We start from the raw sequence: 19,319 nt of genomic DNA, 5'->3' as shown, positions 1-19,319 counted from the left end.
TAAATTAAATATTATATTTTTTATATACTAATGTATTAAAACTTTTATTTTTAATAATATTCTCGTTTTATTAAAATAAAAATATCCTCAGCAGAGAATTATTTTTTATCTCTCTCTCTCTCTATCTCTCTCTGTGTAACATCTTCTTGAAAAGTAATGTCGTCATAAAATTAACAACTGTCATTCACAAGAAAATCCCACATGACACAGTGTCCGCAACAGCACCAGCAATTGCAACTGCAACCCAAAACAGCTTCTGCTTTTGCTGATAATTAATTAAAAATTTTGCACTTACAATAAATGACTCATCTAACTCCTCCTCACCTCCTCACCTCCCAACTCCCCCACCACCTCTCATTTCATTCTTCTTGACCCTCTTTCTTCTTCTTCTTCTTTTTCTTTAATTATCACTTCCATTCTCTCTTCTTCTTCCTCTTCATCATCACTCTCACAATGTCAACGCCGGCAGTGGGCTCATTTCCGGTCAATGATTATAATAACAGTAGTAATAACAATAACAACAATAATACAGAAGATCAAGAAAGCAGCAAGAAGCAACAACAAAAACGCAGCGTTTCGTTGTTTAAACTCTTCGCCTTTGCAGATTTTTACGACTATATTTTAATGTCTCTGGGATCAATTGGTGCATGTGTTCATGGAGTTTCGGTCCCCGTTTTTTTCATTTTCTTCGGAAAGCTTATTAATATCATTGGCCTCGCTTATCTTTTCCCCAAAACTGCTTCTCACAAAGTTGCCAAGGTATATTATTTTAATTAAATTAAATTAATATTTTACATGCATGAGTTTCTGTTTCTTTAATTTTTTTCTTTTTGCAGTACTCATTGGATTTTGTATATCTGAGTGTGGCCATTTTGTTTTCATCATGGATAGGTAATGATGATTATTTTTTTAATACTTCTCATATTTCACGTGTTCATATTTAATTAATTTTTTAATTTGTTTTGTAATTAATTACCATATACGTTTAAACTGGAAAAAAAAAATTTGGGGGTTTAATTTTTTTTTTCTTTTTAATAGAGGTTTCGTGTTGGATGTATACGGGCGAGAGACAGGCAGCGAAAATGAGAATGGCGTATCTGCGGTCGATGTTAAATCAAGATATTAGTTTATTTGATACTGAAGCTTCTACTGGAGAAGTCATTTCTGCAATTACAAGTGATATTATTGTTGTTCAGGATGCTCTTTCTGAGAAGGTAAATAATTGAAAAAATAAATTAATTTGCTTTCGTTTGTAGTTGTTTTTGCAAATTATTTTTTTTCCCCTTCTTTGAAGTTGCCATTTTTGAGTTATTTTGTATGCAAACTTTGTATTTCAATAATTATTATTCATTAAATACGTAGGTGTCACAGTTATATGGGTCTATAAAAATTTATACAAACTAAACAATGAAATTAATTACTAATAATTGCAATTAATTGTTTGTTTTTTATTTTTATTTTTTTGGTCGGCCATGAGGATGATTTGAATATGGTGATATTAAGGAGGGGATTATTCTGACAACTTTCGTATATGTCAGAGTAACAAAATTTTTTAAAATAATTTATATGGATGGTACATGACTACGGTAGAAATATTTTATTATAAAATATTTTTTACAGCTACACGATTAAAATTAAAATTAAAATTTATTATTTATTAATTATTACTTTTATCTTATGATTTTTATCATGTGATTAAAAAAAAAAAGTGTTCCAACGTATCTAACGTAACCATAGCTTATATTGGATTAGCATAAAAATAAAAATTCTGGAAGCATTTAATTATGAATCTGTTGGTGGTTAGATCATAAATATTGATGAATCAGCAATCCACTTTTAGGGCTTTTTGTTTATAACTTGCTCTTCCACCAGCTATTATTCAAATCTCTCTCTCTGCTTACAAGAACAAAATCAAAATTTATGAACATTGAAATTGCATCCTTTTGTTTGACCAATTTTTTTAAAAATATTTATTTAAATTGTTTCCTTTTTTAATTTCCTTTTATTCGGGATTTGGGTCATGTGAATTGTGATGTGAGGAGGCCGGCAGGTGGTTGATTTATTATTCTGGTTGCACACAATTACTCATCCGCCGGATCAATAAATATTTCAAAAAGAATAAAAAAAAATTCAATAAATGTGCAACATTGCTTTCCACCTGCATTATCCTGGACATATATAAAATTGCTTTTTTTTTTTTTTTAATGGTAGGAGTGTGCAGTGGCCAAGTTAGGATTGGGACATTAGGTGGAGCTAAAGTGAAAAATTGTAATTAATTGTATTTAAGCGAGGATTAGAAAAAAAAATGTACTTTTAGCTATCAAGTGAAAAAATAGATGGAAGAAACTGATAATTCATATCATTATGTTATAATAAATAAAGAATATAGAGATCTACATAAAATTTTATACAGACTTAGATTGGGTTATTATATGATCAAATCAATTTTTTAATCCCTATCTGTGTCAGTCTTCAAACTCTGGGGAAGAAATTTCTTGAATACGATTCGATAAGTCTTCCTAGCAGACATGTATACATTAATTTGTTTTAGTGAACGATTTAGTATATTATACTACATTTCTACTTAATTATGGATATTCGAATACTTAAAATATTTGATAAAATTTAACAGCATTAGCTTAGCATTCTTGATAGATAGGATTCTATTATAAAACTTATCTTGGCTAATTCAACTTGCATGTGTTGAAGTGTTGAATGAGAGCAATATGAAATATATCAGAAAATATTTCTGAAAATGTAGCAAGTTCACGAGGAGGCTTAGATATAAAATCAATGATACTTAAGAGCATTCAACTTTTTGGATGGTATGGACATAAATGCATGTCTTTATATATATATATATGGGGTACTGACATTAATTATTTAATGAGTTTAAATCTGTAGTTTAATCTAGACAATTAACCATCATCATAACATACTCGTTAATGTTGATGCAGGTAGGGAATTTCATGCACTACATAAGCAGATTCCTTGGAGGATTCATTATTGGTTTTGCCAGAGTTTGGCAAATAAGTCTTGTTACTCTCTCTATTGTCCCTTTAATTGCCCTTGCTGGTGGTATGTACGCTTATGTTACTATTGGCCTCATTGCCAGAGTTCGAAAATCTTATGTTAAGGCTGGTGAAATAGCAGAAGAGGTTAGCAACTAAGTGAAGATACTTCTTTGATAAATAGTCGAAAAGAATTAATGTCTGCACGTTTAATTTTTGTTATTGATTTGATATTTCTTAGTCTTGTTAGTAGCTAATGTAGTGCATTGAATTTCTTAGTCTTGTTAGTAGCTAATGTAGTGCATTGAGTTTCAGGTTATTGGGAATGTAAGAACAGTACAAGCGTTTGCTGGGGAAGACAAAGCAGTGAAAGTTTATAAAGAAGCTCTTTCTAACACGTACAAGTATGGAAGAAAGGCAGGATTAGCCAAAGGCTTGGGACTAGGCTCCATGCATTGTGTGTTATTTCTTTCATGGTCATTACTTGTTTGGTATGTAAGTGTAGTTGTTCACAAACATATCTCCAATGGAGGCGAATCCTTCACTACCATGCTCAATGTTGTCATTGCTGGCTTGTAAGTCTTCTATAAGTAAATTAAGTGCAATTATTGTGCTGATACTCCTGCATGGATACAGATTTGATTTGATTTGTTGGCAGGTCGCTGGGACAGGCAGCACCGGACATCACTGCATTCATTCGAGCAAAGGCAGCTGCTTATCCGATATTTGAGATGATAGAGAGGGATACAATGAGCAAAGCCAGCTCAAAAACTGGCCGGAAACTAGACAAATTGTCTGGTCACATTGAGTTCAAGGATGTATCGTTCTGCTATCCATCACGTCCTGATGTGGCTATCTTCGATAAGTTTTGTCTCGATATTCCGGCTGGGAAGATAGTAGCCCTTGTGGGAGGAAGCGGGTCTGGAAAAAGCACTGTTATATCTTTGATTGAACGGTTCTATGAGCCACTCTCAGGGGAGATACTGTTAGATGGAAACAATATTAAAGGGCTTGATCTTAAGTGGCTCAGGCAGCAAATTGGCTTGGTTAATCAGGAGCCTGCCCTTTTTGCAACGACAATTAGGGAGAACATTCTCTATGGAAAAGATGATGCCACAATGGAAGAGATTACACGCGCGGCCAAGCTTTCGGAGGCTATGTCTTTCATTAGCAATCTCCCCGAAAGATTTGAAACTCAGGTCGGAGAGAGAGGAATCCAGTTATCTGGGGGGCAGAAGCAAAGGATTGCAATATCGCGCGCCATTGTCAAGAATCCATCGATTCTTTTGCTAGATGAAGCTACAAGTGCACTGGATGCAGAGTCTGAGAACAGTGTGCAGGAGGCGCTTGATCGTGTTATGGTGGGAAGAACAACTGTTGTTGTTGCACATCGGCTTTCTACCATAAGGAATGCTGATGTGATAGCCGTTGTCCAAGGACGCAAGATAGTTAAAACTGGAAGCCATGAGGAGCTTATTTCTAATCCAAATAGTGCCTATGCTGCTCTTGTCCAACTCCAAGAGGCTGCTTCTCAGCAAAGCAATTCCTCGCAATGTCCTAACATGGGAAGGCCACTTAGGTACTTTATTTCGATGCTAAATCTATTATGATTGCTATTAGCGAGAATCATGCACATTATAAATTGCTTTTGATGAAGATTCTATTAATATACTATGCTTGAACTTGTAGCATCAAATTTTCACGGGAGTTATCTGGCACAAGAACAAGCTTTGGGGCGAGTTTTCGTTCTGAAAAAGAATCAGTACTTAGCCATGGTGCTGCTGATGCAACAGAACCTGCAACAGCAAAACATGTTTCAGCGATAAAACTTTATTCCATGGTGCGACCAGACTGGACGTATGGAGTGTGTGGGACCATTTGTGCCATTATTGCTGGAGCTCAGATGCCTCTTTTTGCTCTAGGGGTCTCTCAAGCTCTTGTAGCCTATTACATGGACTGGGACACAACACAACGTGAGGTTAAGAAGATTACAATTCTGTTTTGCTGTGCTGCAGTGATCACAGTCATTGTTCATGCTATTGAGCATCTCTCTTTTGGTATCATGGGAGAGCGTCTAACTCTTCGCGTGCGTGAGAAGATGTTTTCAGGTAAATTAATCTCAAAAGGCTTACATACTACTTATGTAATAGTCTTCAGTTTCACCCTACCACGTGAAAATGGACCTTTACATTTTCGGCAAAACATTTCCTCAATTGCAATGCTTCACAGTTGCTTGATTCGGAATCTCTCAAGGAATTGACCTGCTGTCTTTTGCATGACCCCTGATAATGCAAGTGAAAATACTCGTCTAAATTTACAAATTGAAGCTTTTTATTTGTATTTTGGTTAATTTGGATCTTATATGTTCTGTTTCAGCAATTTTGAGCAATGAAATTGGATGGTTTGATGAGATGGACAACTCAAGTTCCATTCTTGCTTCACGGCTAGAAAGTGATGCAACTTTGCTACGAACAATAGTTGTTGATCGATCAACAATTTTGATACAGAATTTTGGTTTGGTCACCGCCTCATTTGTCATTGCTTTTATCTTAAACTGGAGGATCACACTTGTTGTCGTAGCCACATATCCATTGATCATTAGTGGGCACATCAGTGAGGTTCCACCTCTTTCCCTAATCTAATTCTAAACAAGGAAAAAAAGAATTTCAATTGTGTTTATAATAACTACCTTCCCCATCATTCCCCATCATTTCAGAAACTCTTCTTTCAAGGATATGGCGGCAACTTGAGCAAAGCATATTTAAAAGCTAATATGCTTGCTGCGGAGGCTGTAAGTAATATACGCACTGTTGCTGCTTTTTGCTCTGAAGATAAGGTCCTTGAACTTTATTCCCGCGAACTGGTTGAGCCTTCCAAGCGTTCATTTATTCGTGGTCAGATTGCAGGCATATTTTATGGCATTTCTCAGTTCTTCATCTTCTCATCTTACGGCCTTGCCTTATGGTAGTAACCTTTCCATAGCTACATTATTTTAATTGCCTTAGCTAAGAATCTTAAATGTTAATGCTTAATCTTAATTAACTTATTAGGTATGGTTCGGTTTTAATGGGGAAGGAGCTTGCTAGCTTTAAATCTGTCATGAAATCATTTATGGTCTTGATTGTAACGGCATTGGCCATGGGTGAAACATTGGCTTTGGTACCAGACCTGCTAAAAGGAAACCAAATGGCAGCATCAGTCTTTGAGGTACTAGACCGCAAGACACAAGTAATAGGTGACATTGGTGAAGAACTAACGAATGTAGAAGGTACAATTGAGCTAAGGGGTGTCCACTTTAGCTATCCTTCAAGGCCAGAAGTAGTGATTTTTAAGGACTTCAATTTAAAAGTGCACGCAGGCAAAAGCATGGCTCTAGTGGGGCAAAGCGGGTCTGGTAAAAGCACCGTTCTTTCACTTATACTCCGATTCTATGATCCCACAGCTGGGAAGGTAATGGTTGATGGTGAGTTTTTAGTAATATCACTATCCTAGTTGTTGATATTTGAGTCTTGTTAGGAATAAGGTCAACAAGCACAATTGGCAAATTTTTTGCAGGCATAGATATCAAAAGGCTCAATCTCAAATCTCTTAGGAAACACATTGCCCTCGTACAACAAGAACCTGCTCTTTTCGCAACATCAATCTATGAAAACATCCTTTATGGAAAAGACGGAGCCTCAGAAGGAGAAGTAATCGAAGCAGCTAAGCTTGCTAATGCACATAGTTTCATTAGTGCACTTCCTGAAGGATACTCAACCAAAGTTGGCGAAAGAGGAGTGCAACTATCCGGTGGTCAGAAGCAAAGAGTAGCAATAGCCCGAGCTGTGCTGAAGAATCCAGAAATCCTGCTATTAGATGAAGCCACCAGTGCTCTAGATGTGGAGTCAGAGCGCGTGGTGCAACAAGCTCTCCAGAGGTTAATGAGAAAACGCACAACAATCATTGTAGCACATAGGCTTTCCACCATTAAAAATGCCGATCAAATATCAGTTATTGAAAGTGGGAAGATCATTGAGCAAGGGACTCATTCAAGCCTCGTAGAGAATGAAGATGGAGCATATTTCAAATTAATCAACCTTCAGCAACGACAAGATCCGCAACATAGTCAGTAACAATCAGGTGTCACAATTAACCGTGAGACAAATTTATATGGGGTTCTTTGTTCTATAGTGCATATTCTTATTTATTTATTTTTTTTCCTTTTTCTCCATGACTATGAAACACGTGAATTGCATCCAGTGTTTTAATCTGAACAATAATCACACTTGTTGAAGAGTGATGTAAAATAGGGAAATATAAATTTCTCATTGATTATAGATATTGGTATACTGCAACTTCATTCAAAAAACTTATTCTTGTTTACTGAAATTTGAAAAATGCGATGACAAAATGCCGAACGATATGATTGTATGTCAATTCGTTGTCTTGCTCTCTGAACTGAGAGGCAGGGGATACTGGAAAATATAAATTGTAAATTTTCTGAAGTTGTTGCCCTTTTTAGCTTCTCCAAATGCAGCGTTCTTGCTTCTGGGTTATTATTATCGTATTGTGTGCCTTTGATGCTGCCACCGCCTTCAAGAAGGGCATTTAGGCTTAGTACTATGCCCTGATTTGTCTGTTTTAGAATTATTACATTAATCTATTGAGCTTAACTGGAAATATAACAAACTAATCAATTCTGTTTAAAGATTGGAAAAGAACTGAAAATGAATCAAAGAACTAGCTACAATTGATAAGAATCACAGCAATAGCAAAACCGGCAAAGGTTTTTTTTTTTTTTTTTAAAAAAAAATTATTAGAATCTCACAATACATTACAATATGAAATTTATGGAGAGTCTGGTTATCTATACGTTGTAGTATAGTTAAAAAATAATTGACGAACATTAACTCACAAATCTTTTTTTACGAGTGTACGGAGTGATATTTACTCTTAGAATTCACAGGAAATAGACCGCGTGGGACTTAAAAGTATGGATTACCACTAGGCTACAAGGCCCATTCGCAAAACCAGCAAGGTTGCAAGCGTGTATTCAAGAATCAAGATGACAAGAAATTCACTTACGTTTTATTCATAAGCTTGTGAGAAATTCACTTATGCTGTATTCAAGTTAATGTAACCAACTTAACTGTTCTGTTTGTCCACGTCAGCACCTCTCTGATGACCCAATCTTAATTACATAAAAAATTTCGAAGGGACGTGTCATGGGTTGGTGCAGAAATTCGACCAGGCAGAGAAAATCCTAATTGGGATAAGACCTAGTTTTATATATATAACATAAACAAGGGTAAAACTTTTGAAGATTGACCGTTTTTCCAGTCAATTTTTTTGAATAGTACGCAAAATTTCCAAGTGAAACAGTTGGATGCTTGTGATACATGATTTGCTAAATCTAAAACTTACAGTACTTTGTATATCTTTATCTTATACCGTTAGTAATTACAATGGCAGGCAGCATTCATATTCAAATTGGCCATCTACTAAACACACTTACCTTTTTGAAACAAATTAACTTTTGGGAAATTTCTTTGATATATTTATTTTTATTATATTGCTCAATTTGTCCAGAAGCTGCTCTTGTGGCTTGTTCCTTAAATTCTAGCGGGGGCATACGAATATCTCAAAACTCAGGAAATGAAGTTTGATAAGTAAACCCCACGAAGAAATATAAAATTTTTTTACGACTCTTTTCTTTGAGGACCTGTCTATGGTACAGATTCTGTAACAAACATCTCCCGTCATACCACCATCCGATCTTCTATTGTTTAGTTTCTCACTCCACATCCAACCACATCCAACGGCTGATGCTGCAGTCTGTAGCTTACAGATTCTGTAAGCCAGTCAAGTCTTTCTTTGAACATTAATTATTCGTACTTAATTTTCATTGAGCATACATACTTGTGTCGGAAGCCTAATGAGCTAAGAAATGTGGAAAAGTATTTTCCTTCCAGATCTTATCCTATCTATATTAATATAGAAGGGAAAAAAAAAACACCAAGGGATTCTAAGAGATTTTTTTTGTCAAACAAATGCACATTTCAGCAATATATTGTCAATTTGGTAACATATGCTTGTAGACCAAAGCTGCTTCTGGATCAAAGAGGCAGGTAAAATCCTTCACACGGTTATAACATTATTTTATTAATTAAATACTAATCTTTTCTCCTTATTCGGATAAACTTCACACAATTATCATATTATAATTTCTGAAAATAAGAAAAAAAATTGGGAAGTGTTAATTTCTTTAGTTAATTCATTCAATTCAAAAGGATACGCGTGCTTATACAAGATTAATTTTTTTTTTTAATAAAAAGGAAGCAAGTTTATGATCTCATACATGATACTGATACATGCATATCTATAAACCTACCTAAATCATCTGGCATTGTTATGTGTCACATGTTTATTTACTTTGATCCACCCCACCTGCTTGTTAAATTTGAATGATTCAATGAGAAAAATATGGCCTTCAAAAGACTGTATTTTTGGTGAACGGGTGATCAACCACATGCAAAAATGGATGCATTGAAAGAGCAGGCGTTAGAGACTGCTGCTTGTTTTGAACTTAGATTAATATTGTGAAAGTTTCATGATTGTACAAAATGACAAATCTGAGGATCAGTGAGGTGATGAGTATGTGGACTTAAAAAAAAAAAACAGAAACTTAATTTAAGAAATCTAGCTAATTTTTCTTATAAAAAATCATAGATATTGAAGATAACAATGAAGTTGGAATTATATTTTTTTATTACACCTTGACTAATTAAATAAATGAATGAGTAAACAATCAAATAGGAAACATAGTGAGCATTACTCCTAAGAAAAGCCATAACTAAATACAATAAGAAAAGAAAAGCTCTGAAATTATCAAATAAATTAGTAAAACCTAATGCCATTGGCATAATTGATTCTTAAGTACTAGATTTTGGGCTTATTTGATATGGACAAGAAATCTATAATCGTGATATAAAAGTACATTGCATTTGGTATATGATCTACAAATTATATATTTTTTCATAAAACTATAAAAATATTACAAGTTTTTCTTCAAATAACTATTGGATAGATTCAATTTGACTTAAAAGCCATGATTATAAGTGTTTACCAAATATTTTATAACAGCAACTTTTAACCCACAGCTACCCCATTATAGTGCCAAGAAGGCTCTTAATTAATTGTCTTAAATTGAAACTGTGTGATATTCCTGCAACGAGGGGTACTCTACTTTGCTAAAACGTATCTAAAATATCTTTGAGAATATTTCCATGAGATTTACAATACACAAGAATACTCTTAAACCCAAGACTAGACATAATTTTATAATAATTACATAATATTGACACAAGCAAATATATAATAAAATGAAAACCCTATCGTTGTATATGATCTAAAATAACGTACTGTTTTGGTCAATGGCATTAATTGATCATCCGCATTTTCATATAAATTATTATGTAAATTCAAAATGCATGCCCACTACATAATTAGCCCTCTAAAATTTTAATACAAATGTATAAAAATTAACTTAAATAATTTTTAATTAACACTAATATATATAAATTATATAACACCAGCAGATACGCCATCACCTAATCCTTATTATGATGTCGAAAAATGACAAGTTGGTAGCTGGCTGCGACTTCCCCTTCAATACTTGGATTTTGGAAACTAATTGAATGTCAAGTTATTTTATTTAAAAAATGAATCCGCTAGAATGACCTCATCCTTTGAATTGGATGGATCCCATCCACCTATTTAAAAATCAAAACCTTCATTTCCCAAACGCTGAACATATACTTTGTATCTGAAAACCAACATTTCAATAGTAATCAAAACCATAATTAAAATCTCTATCGCTCGTTTCTTCATCCATTTGTTAAGTGCATTAATTTGCAAAAATGGGTAGATCTCCATGTTGTGATGAAAGCAGAAGCTTAAAGAAGGGACCGTGGACTCGGGAGGAAGATCAAAAGCTTGTTGATTGCATCGGCAGGCATGGCCATGGAAATTGGAGTGCTCTTCCCAAGTTAGCTGGCTTGAATAGGTGTGGAAAGAGTTGCAGACTCAGATGGACAAATTATCTGAGGCCTGATATTAGGAGAGGAAGATTTTCCGAGGAGGAGGAGCGTATCATCATAAATCTTCATTCTGTTCTCGGAAACAAGTACTTTTCATTCAACTTGCATATTTATTCTATTGAAATTATTTAGTAAGACTTCTCTTTAATGATAATTAATGCAAATAACTTTTTCCTGTCAGGTTAAGTTTTTGGTCAAGTGACTATTGGGGTTTCTTTTTCTATTTTTCATAGGTGGTCGAGGATTGCTAGCCATCTTCCTGGACGAACGGATAATGAGATCAAGAACTTTTGGAACACCCACATAAGAAAAAAGTTTCTTCAAATGGGAATTGATCCTATCACGCACAAGCCGAGAGTTGACCTCAGTCAACTTCTGAACCTTCCTCAGACGCTTTATTCATCACCATTTGGAAATTTGAGTACGAGTCCTTTTGGTAATAATAATGCTCTTAAATTACAAACAGATGCAACCCAACTCGCCAGAATCGAATTGTTGCAAAACCTCTTGCAGCTTATGAATAAAAGCGCAGTTATTCCAAACGTTGGGAATTATTCTGGTGCATTAGGGTTTGATAATCTAAACCAGCCATTTCAAAATGTAATGGCTCAAGCCACTTTGCAGAACCCTGGTTCGAGCCCTCAAGCAACTGGTGAACTCGAGGCTCAGATCAATTCGTTGTCATGGTTCGAAGCTGGGCTGGAGCAGTTTGAAGTTCTGAATGATCATGATGTTATTAGTAATGAAAATAGTTCTTACGGTCATAATATTCAACAAGAATGCAAGCTCCCGCCGATGGTTAATGCTTCTTGTGATGAGACTCCGAGTCTCAGCCAAACTGATCATCACTTTGCAGCATATGAAGCCTGGGAGAAATTCATTGATGATGAAACCAGTGACTCCTACTGGAAAAAGTTTCTAGAGTAGGTACTTAATTGATTTGCTTAAACATATTTATACATATAAAACATGCAGCTGCATGTATATATTTGCTTCATTAATTATATCTTTAAGAATAATTCACCTTTTTTTTTGTTCAATTGATCTGCAGTTTCACGTCGTCCTCGTCATCACCAATCAGATGATTGATTTTACTTTCTTCTTACCAAGAGTATCGTGTGATATGAACTTGATACAAGATATTTTATCTCAGTGAACATTATTATTCGATTTTAATTTTATAGCTTTCTTTCATTTTCTTTGTTCATTAATTGATCCAGCGGCATATACATGCTAGCTCCATGAAAATTCATTTACACATGTTCTGTAAACAATATATATATTGTGAACCATTTTCCATAATAAATAAATTGTTGTATTCCAAGTATCTATTGTACTATATAGACTAGTAAACGTAAATAACAAGCTTTAGTTTTATCATTCTTCCAATCAATATTATGTGGCCATCTACTTATCATACATACGAATAAATTGGTGTGCATAGTTACTCTTACTTGATTAGTTGAGAGATACTAGAGAAAGTATGTATGAGAATGTTCTCATGGTGAGTGATTTTCAAATAATTTTATTTAATTGACCACTCAAATTTGAATCTTGAGAGATGTAGAAAGTTAAAAAAAGTTGATTTGGATTCTACCTACATCGTTACAATTCTACATTACACTCATATGATCAGTAGGGCAAAACTACGTTGTAACATGGGTTTGGTACCCTTTTTTTTTTGTGTTTTTGCAGGTCAATTACAATGAAGTTCTGTTATTAGTTATAAAAACCAAAAAAACTTAAAACTTCTAAATTTTCACACATTAGTCCTACACCTAAAGATTTTCAATTGCATTAATGCTTCTGGAAGCCACGGTTTGTTTAGAATTCAAGCACGTATTCTCTTTATACACACAAACACTAGTAAATTAAAAGAAATTTTTTTGAATTATTTTAATTAAAAGAAAACTAAGGAAATATTTAAATTATTTTTAAATAGAGTAATTGTTTAGAATTTCTTTACCCTTCTCTTAGTTAAGTTAATGAAAGATCTCAACCATATGGACGTGTGCTAATAACTATTTAAATTGTTAGGGTGAAGTAACAAATATTAATTTATTTAGGTGTGCAATTAAATTTATTCTTTTTATTTAAGGACAGAAACTCAACCAAAAATACAAACTCATTGTTCAAACAAACAAAAATTATTTTACAAATTCATAAACTAACACTTTATTTTTATTAGTAAATTAACATATTTTTACTACATAATTAAATAATTGATAATATATTAAATAAATCTTATGTTACCAAAAAAAATTAACTACATAAAATATCAAATTAAATTTATTTTCATATTTTGTACATTACATTTACTTGAGATAGTAAAATCTCTTGTGTTGGAATAAAAAAGATTATGGGGTTTGAACCTTGGTCACATGGGTGAGAGGAAACTGGTTGCCGTTATGTTAAATTAAAAAAAATCATATTTATATTTATCATTAATTATGATTCGTAAATAATATACATAGTTTAACTATAAAATAAACTAGTTAATTTGTTAATTAATAAGTAAATTTATTAATTTAAATAGATATTAATACATGTAAGAATAAGTCATTTAATTAGAAATCTAGTTCAATAGTGTAATATATATATATATTATGGATTTTTATGTCATAATTATAAAGCTTTTGATTTTTCTTATTTTGCATGAATCAGAGGGGCCTTTAATGTTAATAACCTAAAATCACATCTAAGCCATTATGCAAGTTTGCATTGCATCCAACGGTGAATTTGAAAAAGACAAAAAATGGGACACTAAACCCAAGAGGCAACGTAGCTGGACCCTGATCAGTAATCAACATTAACAATTCTTTAAAGTGTGGACATTTCCTAATTTTGAAAATTCAGAGTTGATGCTAAATTTGAAAATATCTAAAAGAAATATCACGTCGGGAATAAAAAATTGTCACATTAATTTTTTAACCAAATGTTGTATACTTTAGTATATATACATGGAAAATTCATGCACACAACAGGTTCTTGCTAGTTTCTGTTATAATAATTTAAAAGTTAATATCTATCCAAAAAGCGAAAAAGAAAGAAAAAACAAAGTTAAAAGTCAATAACAGTACTGCGATTCATTTTCAATTAATTTAATCATCAGAGACTCAACTTCTTATTAAGTCTTCCAGTCTAACATCAGATGACGGACCAATATATATTGAAAAATATGGAAAAAATAATAATAATTGTCGATTGATAATATTAGTGATTTTAATTGGATGAGGGCAAGTAATAAAGTAGAATTATTAGTTGCATCGCCGCGCATTAGGTAATTAAGATCATTAAGCCATTGATGATCATTAAGATCATTAAGCAAAAGTTTATTAATTACCAACGTAGCTAAAACCACCATCTCTTTACGGAGTGTTATTATTTCCGGATAGGCAACATGTTTCAGATTATTCGGAAAAGAATTAGAAGCTTTTCAAAAAATGGGAAAAGGGGAAAAAAAAAGAAAAAGAAAGGGGGGTTAAATTTAGGTAGTGTTTGTTTGTATTGGCGACTAATGCTAGGAATCACTATCGTAATCTCAAAATTTTAGTTATAGCCCGATGGTAATCTAATTTCTTTTCCATTCACATGGCCGGGGGTTCGAATTACTCTTATTTCCGCTTGAGTAGGGATGGCAATGGGCACCGCCCGCAGCGGGTTTGCCATTACCAAACCCAAACCCGCATAAAATTTAAATTACCAAACCCACCCGCAACCCGCAGCGGGTTTTAATTTTTTTACAAAAACCCACCCGCAGCGGGTTTTAACAATTACCAAACCCGCAATGGTATCCGGCGGATTTTTTGCGGGTTTCCATATTTAAAATCATAAATGTTTAATATATAAATTTATAATAATAACCTTAAATTCCATATAACATACTCAATTTTATATTTAAATAATGTAAATGAAAAATTAAAATTTCCACATCAATTCAACACAAATTCTCAAATTTAAGTATAAATTACACAAATCCATTTAAAAAACACAAACTAGTATCTAAAAATAATAATTACATTTCATATTATCATTTAAAACAAGCTCCAAGAGAAGATATTCATTTCATTCACCACCATAAGCACCTATCCAACACAATGCTTATAATAATAATTAAGATTAATATTTTCAAATACTAATTCGAAGAAAAATGCCTTTAGTTTTCTTTAGATTATGACTTTAGAATAGGATATAGGCCACATATACACATACACAACTTTGAGTCTTTGGCTATTTGGTAATTTAATTAATGACATTATTTTCTTTATACATTTTTAGATTAAAATTAAATTAAAAATATTTGAAAAAAATATTGTGGGTTTGGTGGATATCCATGCGGGTATCCACCGGATATAAGGTTAATACCAAACCCACCCGCATCCATGTGCGGGTTTTAATTTATAATACTAAACCCGCCCGCAACGGGTAAAATTACCCGCAACGGGCGGGTTTTGACGGGTGGGTTTGGGCGGGTTTGCGGGTTTACGGGTACAATTGCCATCCCTACGCTTGAGTGATTTTACGATAAAAACTAGCTGACATCCAATTATTAATATTTTATTATGAATAGGGTGAGATTATAATTCATGATTGTTTCATAATTATCATTGACTAAGATGATGTGGCAGTTACAGAAAAGTTGCCATATTAAGTAGGACTCAAATACTACTTGGTAATAGTTGGGATCCTTAGTGTTATGGTTTGTTGAGTAAATATAAATCAATAATAATACACTTAATTGAGATATTTAGTTTATATCTCAACTGATGTAGCAAATAACATGTTATTATTTGATATCCAATGATAGTTAATTATTAAGCTTTATTATTTCCAAACATAGCATCATTGAATCTAAACAGTACAATATGAACATGATAGACTTAGAACCTTTTCAAGATTACTTAGCTAGTTTCATGTCTTGGTAATTTTGCCTCATCTTCGGCGAGATAATGGGCAATTGTTGAGGTCATTCATATGCTTTTAGGGATTAGTTTGGGACTAAAGTTAGACAGCTGTAACTTCAAAACTAAATACTAAAATATTTAGTAAACATTAACTAATTTAGTTTGAAAAATGAGTTGATTTAATTTTACACTTGTACGATGAAATATTATTTTATATTTACTAATTTTATCAAAATAATTATTTAAAAATTATATTTACTACATATTATTAACTTTTATTTTATAATTATAATTTTTTTTCTACAGCAGTAATAATTTAAAAGTTACAACACCTTAATATCAAATAAGTCTTAAATATAGCTAGCTAAAACTTTTGGAGGCTCAAAAGTGACACCCTGGTTGCTATTTCTTGTCTTCAATATTCAAATTTTTAGAACCTTGAACTGTCATAGGATAAAACTACAAATCATATCACGAATTTCCTTATATTGTATCCATTCTCTTTTGTAAAAAGTATAACCCATTAGCGGATCCGATGACTAATTAATATAGTTTTAATTAAGCTTTTACATTTAACATGCAGTTTTGTTGCTCCTCCCCTGCAAGAGGCCAGTTTTAAAGATAGATGAAGATCTCTAAATTACACATTCACTAGTTTAAGTTGTGGAGTGAGCTTTCATCATCTCTTTATAGCTGTTGATTTTCAGAGAGTTGAAAACAAAATTATATGCAATTGGCAAACAAGCCACATTTTCACCATAACTGAACAACCAAAGGTGACTATAAGGCCCTGTTCTAAAATTAACTGGATGAACCCGTCTTGACAATTTGAAACGATAATGAAAAGAAACCAAAATACAGGCTTAATCTAGTTCTGTGCTACAACCCTTAACACATTTGGTAATAAAAATCAACAATATTTGAAGATGGGGCAAAAATACCTTAAAAAAAATAGCAAGCTTGCCCTATGGTGTTCAATAGCAGACTACCCTCGACTTCGCCCTCCACCTGAAATTAAATTCGAAAATATAAGCTGGTAACAACTGTATATTTGCTGCAAACCAGGTTGTTCACAAAATGAATACAAAACATAATTTGTTGATTCAACATTTTAAGTCAAGTTTTACCTCTGCTCCCACCAGGCTTTCCACCAGGCCCACCCCTGCCTCGGCCTCCACCTACTCCCTTAGCACCACCATCATCCAGACCACGCCCAATGCCTTTTGTTTGCCTTCCACTGGCACCATCTTCCCGGCCTCTTCCTCTACCACGCCCAACCCCAGGTGGCTTACGATCTGAAAAAGCCCAAATTTTCCAAATTTACTTTGTTGCAGGGCTCAGACAGGGTGCGCCAAGTGCAAGATAAATTATTTATGTGCACAAATAAGAGCAAAAAAAATGGTGGAGGTGGGTGTTTGGAACAAGCTGAGTATTTAAATAGTAATAACAAGCACAATACTTGGGAGTACAGGAGAGAAAAAGGTACCTGATCGACTCTTGGTTTCTTCCTGAACTTTATCAATCACCTGAACATGAAGCAATAGCACATATTATAAACTACTTAAAAAGCAATTCAGAACCAAAGCAATCTATGCGAAGATCAAATACACAATATTCCACATCAGTTCCCCGCCAAAAAACTTTCACGAAAATTCTGTTACGCAGCAGTACTAGTTCTGGAGATCTGTGAACCGAAAGAACTATTACCAATGAGGACAGCATAATATTATCATTCAAGCACCATTGAAAGCTGATCTTGAGACAATTACAGCATGGTTTATTTCATATTTTGGTGAAATATTAAGGAGGTATGGGCAGGTGGAACAATTTCAATAGGAACAATTATTTTATTGGTGGTTATTTTTTAGTGCATTAACTGAAAAACTGACTTGCTTCAGACAAAGAAGCCTCTGTTGAATGAACCAAAAAGAAAAGAAGCATCCACCAAAACAAAGATAAAACAACAAATAACTGGATATATCATATACCTCATCAGGAACTCGAAGATACTTGATTGTGTTCCCCCGAATATAGCATTCAGGCATTCTCCAAAATCTATCTCCATCCTACATAACAAAATTCCAATAAAAACCTACTCATGAACTTGTAAGCCAACAATCTTTAGATAATCAAACAAAACACACTCCAAAATATAGAAATTTAGCAAGAAAAATATAAGAGCTAGATAGAAGCATACAGTACCTTAGATGTACAGATGACTTCACGAAGATGGATGTTCATCCAAGTATCACAATTGACCAAATGTCCATTGTAAGTCTCCCCATTTTTCAGTTCTACTAACTATTATAACAGAAATTCACCAAAACTTATGATTATAACCCAAAATTTATAACCCAAAATAAAAAATAAAAACTGACACAATATTCATTGAAAAGAATATACACCAAAGCAAATCCCTTACCATTGGATGGCCTTGTGCAGTTTTAAGTAGAGAAAGGGGAAGCTGCAAATAAGGAAGAGGAAAAAAAAGTTACTGAAATAAATTCATGAATGGAAACCAAAAGCAACCTCAATGCTTCAATGGGTACCTGAGAAAATATAACTTTTATGCATTGATTTTGTTTTAGTTTTTGCAAAGCCCATACAACACAAAACGAGAAGACAAAAACCCAAAAACATAAAATAAAACACAATGAATTTATGACATAGTTTTCGTTTTCATATTTTCTGTGCAACCAAACACTGGGGGCAAGGATAGTTGAGAGTAACTTACCATGTTTTTTCAGGGCACGAGAAAACTAAACCCAGAAAAGAGAAAGACAGAAACCTGCAAGCAAAGTCAAAAGTCAGAACGATAACAGAGCGGCTTCAGAAAAACTATCAAAGAAATGTAGCACAAGACTTGCGATGCGAGCACAGTGAGATTAGACGTGTCACAAGGAGGGTTTAGATTGGTTTGGCTTGGGCGTGGCTAGCGATCAACTGTTGAGGCAAAGAGCGGCGGGTGGCTGGTCGGCGTTTCGGTGTTGCCGCGTTGCGTCTTTGGGAGTTTCGGGGTTCGGTAATTGGGGGTGTCTGCGTGAAAAATAGGTTTTTGTGGAGGAAATTGCAAGTATATGACCCAATATTTCAAATGTCAAGAACACGACAGAACTTGAAGGTGAAATTACTCAAATAGCCTTCCAGTTTATGCACCTTAATATTTTCAAATCGTGTTATGGACTTCCAAACTTATATTCCTCTAAACTTGTCCAATAGTAGAAAAATATGATATTTGCATGCAATTATATTTTTTCAATTGAAGACCTCTAATTTTATATTTATTAAAATTTCACACTTTTCGACCCGAGACGTGTAGAAGTCTA

The 19,319-nt window shown here is 33.6% G+C and overlaps 3 protein-coding genes across 5 annotated transcripts; 2 read left to right on the top strand and 1 right to left on the bottom strand.

The window, feature by feature from the left end:
- The first annotated feature begins 253 nt into the window (after nt 1-253).
- LOC102613142 (ABC transporter B family member 2-like) lies at nt 254-7,327 on the top strand. Of its 2 annotated transcripts, none has more exons than XM_015528293.3 (11): nt 254-759; nt 837-891; nt 1,039-1,214; nt 2,958-3,158; nt 3,327-3,586; nt 3,670-4,590; nt 4,701-5,119; nt 5,388-5,629; nt 5,728-5,975; nt 6,062-6,461; nt 6,567-6,709. In XM_015528293.3, the coding sequence occupies exons 1-11, from the start codon at nt 454-456 to the stop codon at nt 6,570-6,572; spliced, it is 3,234 nt and encodes a 1,077-aa protein (XP_015383779.2). In that variant the 5' UTR covers nt 254-453; the 3' UTR covers nt 6,573-6,709. The 2 variants fall into 2 exon arrangements, with proteins under 2 accessions (XP_015383779.2, XP_006471591.2); XM_006471528.4 differs by having other exon boundaries at nt 268-759; nt 6,062-6,474; nt 6,567-7,327.
- A 3,398-nt stretch (nt 7,328-10,725) lies between these two features.
- LOC102618978 (transcription factor MYB39-like) lies at nt 10,726-12,409 on the top strand. Of its 2 annotated transcripts, none has more exons than XM_052442705.1 (3): nt 10,726-11,175; nt 11,323-12,012; nt 12,141-12,409. In XM_052442705.1, the coding sequence occupies exons 1-3, from the start codon at nt 10,910-10,912 to the stop codon at nt 12,172-12,174; spliced, it is 990 nt and encodes a 329-aa protein (XP_052298665.1). In that variant the 5' UTR covers nt 10,726-10,909; the 3' UTR covers nt 12,175-12,409. The 2 variants fall into 2 exon arrangements, with proteins under 2 accessions (XP_052298665.1, XP_006471607.2); XM_006471544.3 differs by having other exon boundaries at nt 11,323-12,016.
- Nucleotides 12,410-16,770: 4,361 nt separating this feature from the next.
- Nucleotides 16,771-19,056, bottom strand: LOC102613630 (probable U6 snRNA-associated Sm-like protein LSm4). Its single transcript, XM_006471530.4, has 8 exons — nt 18,861-19,056; nt 18,728-18,781; nt 18,416-18,457; nt 18,196-18,294; nt 17,982-18,059; nt 17,480-17,519; nt 17,121-17,288; nt 16,771-17,001 (listed from the first exon to the last, which is right to left on the bottom strand). Exons 2-8 carry the CDS (start codon nt 18,728-18,730, stop codon nt 16,979-16,981), a joined length of 453 nt encoding a protein of 150 aa, XP_006471593.2. The 5' UTR covers nt 18,731-18,781; nt 18,861-19,056; the 3' UTR covers nt 16,771-16,978.
- Nucleotides 19,057-19,319: the final 263 nt, after the last annotated feature.

The sequence above is a fragment of the Citrus sinensis genome, chromosome 5, assembly GCF_022201045.2.
Source record: "Citrus sinensis cultivar Valencia sweet orange chromosome 5, DVS_A1.0, whole genome shotgun sequence".
In the NCBI taxonomy this organism is placed as follows: Eukaryota; Viridiplantae; Streptophyta; class Magnoliopsida; order Sapindales; family Rutaceae; genus Citrus; species Citrus sinensis.
The sequence above is the reverse complement of the archived record's forward strand: the minus strand, read 5'-3'. Positions and strand labels throughout refer to the sequence as shown.